Genomic DNA, 13,044 nt, shown 5'->3' on the forward strand with positions numbered 1-13,044 from the left:
GCCTCCTGGGAGTTGTAGTGCGCAGGTCTCGGTCTCTGCGGGCCCTGCGCCCGGCTACGGCCCAGAAGGCCGGCGGCGGGCCGGAGGGCGGGGCTGCGGGGAGGGCTGGCCCTGCCCCGAGGGAGTGTTTTCTGCGCCTCACCTGCTGGAGCGCAGGCTCTCAAGCCTTCCGTCCCGGCTCCCGGGTCAGATCCTCGGACGCTTAAGCTCCCAGGGAGTCCCGAGAGACTCATTTCCCCGGCGGCTCCGCGTTGCGGGCGCCAAGCGGGAGGCTGGAGCCAATGCCCGGGATAAAACAGTGTCTGATTGTCTGCCCGCCCACCCCCGGCCCAGGCCCGGATGAATGGGCTGAAAGGGGATCCGAGCCGGGAGAGGAGCGGGCCCGCCCGGGCTGAGCTCCAGCTGCCGACCTGGGGGAAGGGCGATACTAAAGCCCCCTTTTCCACCTTCCAGGCCGGCTCAAATGTCTTCTCCACTAAGCTTTCTCCCGCTTTCCTTTCTTAGAGTTCCCATAATACATTCGAATCTCCACCGTTTGTTAAGTCTTTCTTGCCCTTTCTTCCTACCTGCATCCCAAAAATGTGAGCAGGGACTTGATCTTTTTCAGTCTCGCATCACCTGCCGTTCAAGAGGCGCCCAATAAATGATTACTGGGAAAAACGAACAATGTTTCTGGTGACAGTATTTGTGTCTTTTAGTCTCAAAAATAAACTCAGGCCCCTTTTCCCTCAGCCGCACCTGAACTGGGGGCCCACCTTGCCTCCCACTCCCCACCCCAACTCCCCGTGGTCTTTGGGGACAGAGGCAGATACTGGTAGGGATTCTTGCCTGCCTAGCATCCACCTCTCGCTGTCCCACACCATCAATTCAGTTTCTCTCCCCACCTCTGCCTGCCACTAGCTCTGGCCTCTCACTAACAGCCAGACTCACTGTGTGTGTTTTTATGTGTATTGAGTACGGGAATGGGGAGACTTCAGTGAAATGGTCTCATTTTCCCCCAAACATCCCCTTCAGATCTTTTCTCCAGCTCCATTTTGCCAACTGCCCCCCGTGGAGAAGAAGCTGGGAACAGGGGAAAAAAGAATGGGGCACCAGGTCTGGGGAAGGTGAGGTTTGGGAGAGACAGGGAAAAGGACTGGGTTGAGAAAGGTTGGCTCACATCCTAGCACTGGGTGGGAAGTCCTCTTCTTCCTACCCAAACCTTGACCTTTCCCCTTTGCATCAATATCACTATGGCAGGCTCCTGCTGCCACTCCCAGAGGGGAAGCCAAACCTGGAAAGGACAGTAAGGAAGACAGAACAATGTGCCCTTCCTCCAGCGTGTCAGCCCACTCAGGCAGAACCTTTCTAGCCCGAAGGAAGGCTCTTTTGCTCCCTGTAACTGGAGAGCCCAAGGCAGGTCGTCTGAGGCTGAAGGCCTCAAGGGATGTGTAGGTGCTAGGGAAGGGGGCGGGGTCTCTGAGGCAGGATAAACTAAAGGCTGATGGTGGAGCCTCATTTTATGACAGCTCTGGGAAAGAGGCAAGGTATCAAGATCCTCCTCCGCCCCCGACACAGTGGAGGATTGATGGTCAGAGGTGGCGACATGCCCAAGGGGCCGAACTGGGGCCACCAGCAGTCCTTCTGACTCTCAGAATCCCTATTTCCTCCTCCTTAACCGTAACAAGGACCCTCATACAATACTACCTATTTCCTATGTGGACCTAGAAGGGCGTATCCAGCCCCCTCCAGTCCCACCTTTGGATGACTACCTGGTATTTTGCTTTACCAGGCCCAGAGCAAAATAGAAAGCAGGTGGGCAGGTCAGCCACAGAACTCAATGTGGGGCTCTCAGTGTCTGGCGTGGCTTTGAGAGGTGCTGCTGCCCAGCTCCCAGGTGATAGGAACTGAGGATAAGAAGTTCACATGGATCCTTTGTGTGTATTATCTCTGCTACCTCAGAACAGCTTCCCATTTTAGAGCTGGAAGCAACGGGGCTCAGGGAGTTGCCTCTTGACTTTGGGATTTAAGAGCAAACCAGGATCGAACTTGGGTTCTTTGATGCCTGATGGCAGGTGCCTAGGCAGGGGTCCCAGCCTCACTATAGCTCTGATCAGGAGTGAGTGGGTCTGGAGTCCTAGCGAGGAAGAATGGGTGAGCAGCCAGAAGCTACATCAGAAGGTATGGGGGACACGCTGGAAGGGAAGTGGGTGTGTGGGCACAGATGGGACCAGACAAGGCTGGAGCACTGCTTCTCTGCTGGAGGAGGATAGAGAGGATGTGGGTACCTGCAAGTGTACCTGTGTCTCGCTCACCCAGGAGCCCAAGTATGACCGGTGGTGCCCCGGAATACCCAGCAATGCAGGAGTATCCAGACACCTTCCTGGCCTCAGTTTCCCTGTCTGAGTGAGAGAAGGTAGCTGGCCACATTAGTGTCCAACTCCCCAAGGTTGCCAGAGTAAGACAACTGCATCTGAAGATGCCACCCAGAGACTGTTCACGACAGCCAGCGGGCAAGCCGGGGGACCACCCCCCTTCCCGCTTTCTTTCCCCTCCCCTCTCCCCTACTTGCTCGCGGCCTGGCCCCGCCCCTCGCCTTCCTCCGGTGTGCGATGGGGGGCGGGGGGCGGGCAGAGCCGGGAGGAGCGAGCCTAGCGGACGCCGCCACCTGATCCCATCCAGGCGCTGAGAGGCAAGCCACCGGCACTCGGCGCGCAGGGCCCTGGGCACCCTCGGACCCCGTGCAGATTTCAAGACAAGGGTCCAGAGATAGCGGCGGCCGCCCCCAGCCCGGGCAAAAGGCAGAGCCCAGGCGCGCGGTGTGAGTACTGCAGTGGCCGGCCTGGGGTTGGGGGAGTGGGAGTGGACCAGACCGGGACGGGGGCCGAGAGGCGGGCGAGAGAGTATCTTGGGGGCCTAGTGCCTGGAAAGCATGAGGAGGGGGGCGCTCTACCCCTGGAAAGTGGGAGAAGATAGGGTGAGCGGGCCAATCTGGCCTATCCCCTATGGTGACCAGATCCCACTGGCAGGATCCCCGGGGGATGCTGGGATGAAATTGAGGGAGCGGGAGGTATGGTGCGGGGGGGCACTAATGGAGACAGGAGGATGGAGGGAATTCCGAGGCAGGGATGATGCGGGGGTGGATGAGAGAGACAGGAGGCTGGGGGACCAGGGGCAGACCTGGTGCAGGCTGGGGGGTGGGGGAGGAGGAAAAAGAGGGAGGTGGAAAGATTTGCTCTCCTGGGCCAGTACTCTGCAGACCCCCTGAAATTACCCCTCAGTAATTTGCAGCTTCCTCTAGAGCACCCTGGGTCAGGATCCCTCAACACTGGGCTGTCCCATCCCTCAAGTCAGGACAGGATGGAGTCTCCGGGCCATCCAGCAGTCAGGGCCAAGTAGTCCAGTCCAGGACTGGCCCTTCCTCTGAGTGCATCAGTTTCAGCTCTGGAGCTCAGAGGAGACAGAGGAGAAAGGGCTCCTTTAGGAGGGTGGGCACCCAGGCCCATTTTCAAAGCTCTGGTAGGCTCTACTATTTCTTTGGTTCCCTAGAGAAAAGCAAGCAATTTGCAAGACTGGGCAGCAGCGTGAGGTAGACTGTTCTGACTAAAATTAGCACTGACATTCTGATGAGCCTGGGCGTCCTGACCTGCCTGGGATAGCTGGGAGAACTCTCTCCACGGGGAAGACACCAGGCAGAATGGGGAGTCGTGCGAAGCATCTGAAGGCAGGAGCCAGGGCCACTGCTCTAAAGCTCGGCTCCAGCAGCACCACCATGCACCCCATACCAGCCAGAAAATCAGATGTAAACCCAGCCCAATGACCCCTCCCTGACAGGCACTGCCTTGGCCCCATCTCCAAAACAGGCATCTTGGAGTCAAATTGCCAAGGCAAGGCAGGCCTCCCACAATGTCCGAGCAGCACCCTCTCTCAGGACCTGGAATGTTTAGCCTGGCCAAGTGCCTGCCCAGAGGAGACAGGGTTACTGCTTCCAAATACCTGAAGGTCTGTCATGGAGAAAAATGTTCTGTGTGCTCTAGGAGGGCAGCACTACCAAGAGTGCAGAATGGGAGGTGGAAGGGGCAGGCCGAAGCGGGTGCTACCACTGGCAGGGTAATCCAGGCTGTCCCAGAAAGAACCTGAACAGCTGTAAGTTACTCAGAAATGGACCAGGCTGTATCGGGAGGTGATGAACCCTGTCACTGACAGTGGCCATACAGGTGCTGGTGCCCACCTTCAGGGGCTGGTGTCCAGGGAATTCCTGCACTGAGGATGCCCTGTCCCCTACCCCTAAGCAGGCCTCAGACAGGGGCCTGGCTAGCTCCCCAGAGCTCAGCCATGTGGGAAAGTGGGGAAAGGCCTGGGAGTGGGAGGGGGATACCAGGCCCCTGTCACTCTCTCTGTGAAGCCAGTTGAAGCTCTGCCCCGGGAAAGGTCCCCCATAGCTAGGCTTGACTTCCTTGGCTGACTCTGAATCCTCTGAGAAATAGGGTGGTTTCTGCAAGTTTAGCAAAAGTGGATGTAGACTCACCCCTTCCCCTCTTGGGACACTTCTGTCTAATCACCAAGTTCTCTAAGCAGCAGGAATGACAGAGGAAAAAGGTGTGTATCCTTAGAGGGTCGAGGGCTCTCACTTCCTCCTGCAAGCAACCCCAGCCAGGCCAGGCCAGCCCTTCTCTGCCCCAGCAATCCTTGAAGAAACAGGGAAGGCCTTAGACTTCCTCTGCTGTGCCCTTGGTTGCCCTCTGTGACTGGACTCTTCACCCTTGGCTCCGGCCAGATTAAGTCCGTCTGCAGGCAGGTGGAGGGAAGCAGCGATAAGGCCTAGAGACAAGGGGAGGCATAAGCAGGACATCTTTCCACCCAAACAGGTTTAAATGTAATCCAGGATTAAGGCAGTGGGGTCAAGAAGAGAGACTGGAAGCCAAGCCCAGGGCTCCTGGAAAAGGTGATGATCAAAAGGGTTTTCACATTACCTCACCTCTCCTGGGACCCAGGTGTCCTAGTTCCACATGCACATGCCCATCAAGTTCCAGGCTCCCCCTCCCCCATGGAGAAGGATATGTGTGAGGGCTGAAGCTGAACTTGAACCTGGAGACTAAGGCCCCACCCTAGCTCGGGGACAGGCATCACTGCTGAAGCGGACTTTCCACAGAAGTTGCCCAGGATTGGGCTGCCCTTAAGCCAAGGCATTCCTGTGGGGAAAGGAGACTCGTGCGAGACCAAGCCCTCCTCCCTTCTCTCACTCCTGGGCTTACCTGGGATGGAAGCTCACCTTCTCCTGGAGATCCTCAGTAGGGCAACAAGCAGGAGCCACCTCTTACCCGACCCACACCCCCGCCCAGGCTGCCATCCCATTGCTTTGGTCAGGCACTTTTCCCTGCAGAGTCAGCTGATGGGGCTGCCTGGGTTTCAGGTGTCTGGGGATGGAATCCAGAAAGGGCTCCAGAATTTCAAGACCTTCCTTTCCCTCATGAATTTCTCAGTCTTGGACCCTCAGGTCAGGAGCCCAGCTAGGAGCACTCAGGACTCAGAAGCATGCAGAATTGCCAGAGTCTAGGGCAAGGTTGGGGAAATCAGTTCTCTACAGAAATAGCGTATACAGTGCCTAAGGGCATGGACTTCGGAGCCAGAAACAGCAGGTATGAATCTCATTTCTACTGTTACCAGCTGTGTAGCTATGGACAAGTGATACCACCATCTCTCAGAGCCTCAGTTTCCTTATCTGTACAGTGGGAATAATACCTATGTCAGGGCTGTGGTGAGGACTAAATGGGAATAAGTATGTAATAATATAGTACATAGAGTAAGCCTGCAGTATCGACTCAAAGCCGTATCGATCCAAGGAGGTGAAGGCCTGATCAGTGTTTCTGAGAAGCTCGGTTTCTCTGGGGAGTCAGGACAAACCCTGGGCTGCAGCAATTGTGCAAGGAGTCCTGGAGGAGAGGAAACTTTGAGCTGAGACTTCTTTGTTCTGAGCTAAGCCCTGGCGCTGAAGCCACTCCACTGGGGAGACATGTACAAATGACCATGAGACAAAGACGAGTTAGGAGCAGGCAGAGAGACAGAGACAGGGCTGAGGGGTGGGAGTGGCTACGGCCTGAAGGGCTGGCTACACCCCAGACCATGTAATTCCACCCAATACTAGGTTATCTGGAGCAGTGAGGAGATAGGGTCTTGGTAGCAGGAGGGAGGAATCTGATCTGCCCTGGCCTCTCTGCTCACCCCACCTCTTGGAGCTCTTTGCATCAGACCTGTTGGGGCCTTCTCCTCTGCCCACTGCAAACCCATCTGCCTTCTTCTGCCAGGCTTCTCGGGAACACTGGCCCTGCTACCAGAGCCACAGGATCCCCCATGAGTGCCTGTGAAGGGAGTCCTGGATAGCGAGACCCTGGCTGGTCCAGGGGTGGGTACTCCGCCATGCCACCCATCCTCCAGCGCCTGCAGCAGGCCACCAAGATGATGAGCCGCCGGAAAATCCTGCTGCTGGTGCTAGGGTGCAGCACCGTAAGCCTTCTCATCCACCAGGGGGCGCAGCTCAGCTGGTAAGGGGGCGTGGCCTCGGCGAGGGGGCGGGGCCCCAGGGGGCCAGAGCTCCCCTCCCAGTTCTCCCACCTGCCAGAAGAGTCCTGCTAGGCTTGGCTCTTTCCCTCTATTCTGAACGTGCTTTCCCTTTAGGGCCACACAGCCTCCCTGGACAGGGACTGCTCTTCAATGAAAGGGTTGAGTGACTAGCTCAAAGTTACAGAATCAGTTAGCTGAGATCCGAATCCAGCTCAACTCCTTCCCACAGCATGCAGCTAAGCATCTCCGCAGTGGAAACAACTTCGCGCGACTTCCCTAGTGCTGGGCAAGGCCAAGTCCCCTCACTTCTGAGCCCCAGTTTTCGCATCTATAAAGTGAGACATGGGGCCGGGCGCGGTGGCTCAAGCCTGTAATCCCAGCACTTTGGGAGGCTGAGGCAGGAGAATGGCGTAAACCCGGGAGGCAGAGCTTGCAGTGAGCTGAGATCCGGCCACTGCACTCCAGCCCGGGCGACAGAGCCAGACTCCGTCTCAAAAAATAAATAAACAAATAAAATAAAGTGAGACATGATGTGTGTGACGCAGCCAGTCACCCTCATACAGGATACCATGTGATTCATGGGAACCCCGACCCTATTCTGACTCACTGTGTGAGCCCAACAAATCCCTGCACCTCTTCGGGGACTTGATGTCCCCATTTTCTACACTGTCTGCCCCTGAGAATGGTGTGAATGGGCCCAGCCCCCCTTGCCAGATAATTTGCTGGTTTGAAATCCCAAACACCCATATTTTAAGAATGAAGCAACAGAAATGAAAGCTTCACGAGGGCTATGATTATTGTTTTGTATATTACTGTATTTCTTGAGCCTAGCATAACCTGGCACATAGTGGAGACCCAAAAAATATTTGATGACTGAATGAATGAGGCTTTAGAGGCCTTAAGAAAAACATAACAATGGGTTGCTGCAGAGCCCAGTGCCAACCATCTACAAAGTGAGGAGCCAGTTAAAGAGTAAAAATGAGAAAGAACAAAATGATTTAGTAACCATGTGAGTTGTCTCTAGACTTTGTGTAAGTGATCGTTCTCCTTTTGGCCCTCAGTTTCTACATATACAAAGTGGGATTCCTCAAAGATCTCCAGGGGTCTTTGTCCTTTATTTATTTCTGCGTAAACAAATTATCTTAAAGCTTAGCAGCTGGAAACACAAACATCTGTTATTGTGGGTCACGAAGCCAGGTGCGGCTTACTGGGAACTTCTGGACCAAGGTCTTTCATGGAGTTGCAACCAAGGTGTTTGCTGGTGATGCAGTCTCATCTGAAGGCTTGATTGGAAGTGAGCAGCTTCCAAGCTCACTCACGTGGTTTTGACAGGCTTCAGGTCTTGAAGCGGGCTGATGGACTGAGGGCCTTAGGTCCTTGTGGGCTTTTCCCACTTAGTGGTAGCTCCCTATAGGGCTGCCCACTATACGGCAGCTTGCTTCCCCCAGCATCTGTCATCCCGGATTGAGTGAAAGACACCAAGATACCAGCCAGTCACTTTCTATGATGAAATTTAAGAAGTGACATCCCATCATTTCTGCCCTCTTCTCTTTAGATGCACTGATAAGTCCAGCCTAACACAGGCGAGGGGAATACTCAAGGGCGTGAATACCAGGAGGCTAGCAGGTATCATAGGGGGCATCTTAGAGGTTACCCAGCACTGCCCTCGACCTTTCCATGAGTGCAGACTAGGCAGGCTGCACCGTGGGGCATCCCCCAGTCCTTGGGTAAGGCCAAGGGTCAAGCGGCAGCCCCCTCACACCCTCCTCTCTGCACACCCCCTGGGCCTGGCAGGTACCCCAAGCTGTTCCCCCTGAGCTGCCCTCCTCTGCGGAACTCGCAGCCGCGCCCCAAGCACATGACCGTGGCCTTCCTGAAGACTCACAAGACGGCAGGCACGACGGTGCAGAACATCCTGTTCCGCTTCGCCGAGCGCCACAACCTGACGGTGGCCCTGCCGCACCCGAGCTGCGAGCACCAGTTCTGCTACCCGCGCAACTTCTCGGCGCACTTCGTGCACCCGGCCACGCGGCCGCCGCACGTGCTGGCCAGCCACCTGCGCTTCGACCGTGCGGAGCTGGAGCGCCTCATGCCGCCCGGCACCGTCTATGTCACCATCCTTCGCGAACCGGCCGCCATGTTCGAGTCGCTCTTCAGTTACTACAACCAATACTGCCCGGCCTTCCGGCGTGTGCCCAACGCCTCGCTCGAGGCCTTCCTGCGCACGCCCGAGGCCTACTACCGCGCCGGCGAGCACTTCGCCATGTTCGCACACAACACGCTGGCCTACGACCTGGGCGGCGACAATGAGCGCAGCCCGCGCGACGACGCCGCCTACCTGGCAGGCCTCATCCGCCAGGTGGAGGAGGTTTTCTCGCTCGTCATGATCGCCGAGTACTTCGACGAGTCGCTAGTCCTGCTGCGGCGCCTGCTGGCATGGGACCTGGACGACGTGCTCTACGCCAAGCTCAACGCGCGCGCCGCCAGCTCGCGCCTGGCAGCCATCCCCGCGGCGCTGGCGCGGGCGGCGCGCACCTGGAACGCCCTGGACGCCGGCCTCTACGACCACTTCAACGCCACCTTCTGGCGCCGCGTGGCGCGCGCCGGCCGTGCGTGCGTGGAGCGCGAGGCTCGCGAGCTGCGCGAGGCCCGCCAGCGCCTACTGCGGCGCTGCTTTGGGGACGAGCCAGTGCTGCGGCCTGCCGCGCAGATCCGCACCAAGCAGCTGCAGCCGTGGCAGCCCAGCCGCAAGGTGGACATTATGGGCTACGACCTGCCCGGCGGCGGCGCCGGCCCGGCCACCGAGGCCTGCCTCAAGCTGGCCATGCCCGAGGTCCAGTACTCGAACTACCTGCTGCGCAAGCAGAAGCGCCGGGGCGGTGCGCGGGCTCGGCCCGAGCCCGTCCTGGACAATCCCCCCCCTCGGCCCATCCGAGTGCTGCCTCGCGGCCCTCAGGGTCCCTGAGCTCCGCAGGCCTCTAGGAGTATGGGTCCTGGGTCCTGGGTCCTGCCCTGCCCTCCCAGGAGTTCAGCCAGGGGCTGCCTCCATGTCCTGCCCCATGAGAGCTCTTTCTTTTCAAGGGGCTTGAGTCCCTCGCTGAACTTTGGGGTACGCCTCCCTATCGTGGGCTGAACCCCGCCTTCGGGCACGGCACTGATAGGCTGGATCCAGCACTGGGCCACCCTCTTCTTCCCAGCTGGTTGGTGATTTTGAGGAGAGGCCTGAGGGCTGTCCAGAACTGCTCACTCTGCCTTTTTCTGGGGGCTGAGCGCCCCCGACCTGTCTTTTCCAAGTGGATAAGCCCAGGCCCCGCGGAGAGAGGCTGAGCCCTGGGGAAAGGCTGCTCTTGCTCTCCCTCCCAGGGCTGGAGGCTCCCTATACTTTTCTGTCTTCCAGATTCTACCCTACCCACAGACCTAAGCTGCTCCCAGTCTCTCAGAACCAAGAGTTCTTGGGTTGGGATTTTTGTCTGGTTGGTTTTTCTTTTTTTTAATAAAACATCTTTAAAATGTGCGAGTCGTATGTCAGTCATAGAAGCCGGATTCCCCACATTTGAGGATGAAACGGATTCCCAGGAGGAGCTGTGGCTGGAGCCATGAGGATGGGGGCGTGGACTCAAGGTCCCCCGCCACCTGGCATAGGCCCACAACCCTCCTCAACTGCTTGACTGACTAGGCCCCCAACACAGACTGGCCACCTCAGCCCCACTCACTTTCCACTTCATTCTTTTTCACAAAATTCTGCAACATTTACTGAGCATCATCTCTGTAACTTGGAGATACAGGTGAACCAGGCAGATAGGGCCTTATTTTCATGCAGCTCATGGGGAAACTTTGGAACAGGAGCAAGGCAGGTAAGCAAAGAGGAAGGACTGGAGGGATTAGAGCAAAACACCTCCTTGGGTGGAAGGAGGATCATTTTCAGGTAAGGAGCTGCCTAACTCAGAATTTGACCTCCCCCTGTGAATCACTGACTTCACTGTGGCCTGCATCCCTCACAAGAAGACGACTCAGACTCAGATGAAGACCACTCCCTTTCTGCGATTTCCTTTAACACAGCAAGATACCCAGCACTTCGAGGTGCAATCTCCCTCAGACTGACTAGCAGAGAATCGGGACTTTTTCTGTTACTTTCTTCAGAGCTATATCGACATATCTGGACAAGTCATAAAAACAATAGCTATTATGGTCTACGGTGTGCCAGCCACTGTTTAAGGGCTTTATGTATATTAACTTTGGAGATGGGTGCCATTTTCCAGGTGAGGGAACTGAAACTTGGGGGAGATTAAGTCAGGGTCACACAGCCAGAAAGTGGCCACTAGGATCTGAACCAAGACAGTGTGGCTTCAAAGTCTGTGCTCACAAACGCTGTCTGTAGTGCCATTCAAATAAAAAAGGTCACATGCCACAAGCTAGGCTGACTCCCAGCACCTTCCCCCAAAATAATGTAAAGGGAAGAACCAAGACACTGCTATCAGCAACTCTTTATCCTGTTTTTCATGGAAACAACGGTTGACCTTTTTGGACAATGAACATTGCAGTGCATGGATGCATGACATGCTGGGCTTGAAGGGGACTATTGGTATGGCACCCCACTTTTTACCAGCAGAGCTCTGAAAAAGGCGATAATTAGAATCATGCAAAAGCATAGTTATTTTTCTGACATTAAGCAGCAGTAAAGAATTGTACCAGACTCAAAGTGCTCTATCCAAAAACAGGTGTCCTCTGGCCCCCAGCCAATAAGGTGCTTGCCATTGTCTCCATCTGCACCCCCAGCCCTAGCCTCTGGTCGTAACTCTGCCGGGAACATCCTTCACCTTGCCCTCAGTTGGCCTGGAAAATTCAAACATGCCTTTAAATCTATTTTTTTTTTTTTTTGACAGTCTCACTCTGTCTCCCAGTCTGGAGTGCAGTGGTGCAATCTCGGGTCACTGCAACCTCCACCTCCCAGGTTCAAGGGATTCTCCTGCCTCAGCCTCCTGAGTAGCTGGGATTACAGGTGCTTGCCACCACACCTGGCTAATTTTTGTATTTTTAGTAGAGATGGGGATTCGCCATGTTGGCCAGGATGGTCTCGAACTCCTGACCTCAGGTGATCTGCCCACCTCGGCCTCCTAAAGTGCTGGGATTACAGGCATGAGCCACCACGCCTGGCCAAGTCTGCTTTGATAAGTGTCCCAGTTCATTATGTGTTGCCATAAAGAAATGACTGAGGCTGGGTAAATTAAAAGGTTGATTTGACTCAACCCTGATGACTAGAAAGTTCAGGATTGGTATCTGTATCTGGTGAGGGTCTCAGGCTGCTTCTGCTGGGGACCCCAAGTATGCAGAGACCACAGGGGAAGCAAGGGGGTCACAGGAGGTGCCAGGTCATTTTAACAACCAGCTCTTGGAACTGAGAGTGAAAAAACACACTTAATCCTCAGGGAAGGCATTAATCTTTTCATAAGGAATCCACACCCATGAGCCAAACACCTCTCATTAGGCCTACCTCCAACATTGGGGATCAAATGTCAACATGAGGTTTAAGGGACAAACAGCCAAACCACTGCAATAGGCCTCCCCTGGCCTCCCTGGCCACCAGGCAGGCGGGCCCTCCTTTAAAAACTTTGCCCCACCTCAGTAGAGAGCACAACTCTGGTCTCAGAAAAATCTGGAATCAGGAGCAAATGGAATCATCAGGTACTAGGAGAAGGTTCTCTGTTTGACTCAGGGGCAAGGGCAAATCCTAAAGCTGAGCAGAGGCTCTGGAACTCTTTGGTGGGAACATCTCCAGCTTCAGCCACAACCCAAGGGAACAGGCCCCCTGGGACCCCAACCCCTAGGACTCCTGCAAAGAGGCTCCTTCCACCAACAAACACTGGGTGCTGCCCACTCTGTGCCTACTTAGAATGGTCCCAGAACTTTGGCAGTGAGTGAAACGTGGTCCCTGCCTTGAGGAGCTCACCCTAAGGTCTAGAGAAGATATGGAGGCAGCAAACCTGGCCAACAATGACTCGATGGGGATGATCTTGCCTTGTGATTAACTACTGGGGCTCTGGAGTTCAAACCCTGGCTCTGCCATCTACCAGTTACATACTTTGAACTTAGCCTTTGAGTCTCACTTTCCTCACCTGTGAAATAAACAGGCCCCTAGCACAGGGCCTGGCACACAGAGGTTCTCCCAAGATGGCATCTCTGGTTTCATCAGGACTCCTCCAGGGTCAACATCTTTCATGTTGTAGATGTTACAGTTTGACACATCTATTCGAAGAGTTTTTCCACAGATGGAAGAAAGCATTTTGAGGAAGGGGTGACTTTTTCTACTTTCCCCAAAGCCATGGTATGGACTATGAGCAGCCTTGACTTTTTATTTGTTTGTTTGTTTTGAGACAGGGTCTCATTCTATTGCCCAGGCTAGAGTGCAGTGGTGCAATCATAGGTCACGGCAGCCTCGAACTCAAGTGATCCTCCCATCTCAGTCTCCTGAGTAGCTGGGACTATAGGCTCATGCCACCATACCCA

At 55.4% G+C, this 13,044-nt stretch overlaps 2 protein-coding genes across 2 annotated transcripts in view; both read left to right on the top strand.

Moving 5' to 3' along the window:
* Nucleotides 1-13,044, top strand: part of LOC111533669 (pyruvate carboxylase, mitochondrial-like) — a 1,148,173-nt gene that overhangs the window by 881,373 nt on the left and 253,756 nt on the right. The window lies entirely within an intron of this gene.
* Nucleotides 2,631-11,233, top strand: GAL3ST3 (galactose-3-O-sulfotransferase 3). Its single transcript, XM_023186429.1, has 3 exons — nt 2,631-2,800; nt 6,285-6,521; nt 8,335-11,233. Exons 2-3 carry the CDS (start codon nt 6,397-6,399, stop codon nt 9,503-9,505), a joined length of 1,296 nt encoding a protein of 431 aa, XP_023042197.1. The 5' UTR covers nt 2,631-2,800; nt 6,285-6,396; the 3' UTR covers nt 9,506-11,233.

This window comes from Piliocolobus tephrosceles, chromosome 13, assembly GCF_002776525.5.
Source record: "Piliocolobus tephrosceles isolate RC106 chromosome 13, ASM277652v3, whole genome shotgun sequence".
Classification (NCBI taxonomy): Eukaryota; Metazoa; Chordata; class Mammalia; order Primates; family Cercopithecidae; genus Piliocolobus; species Piliocolobus tephrosceles.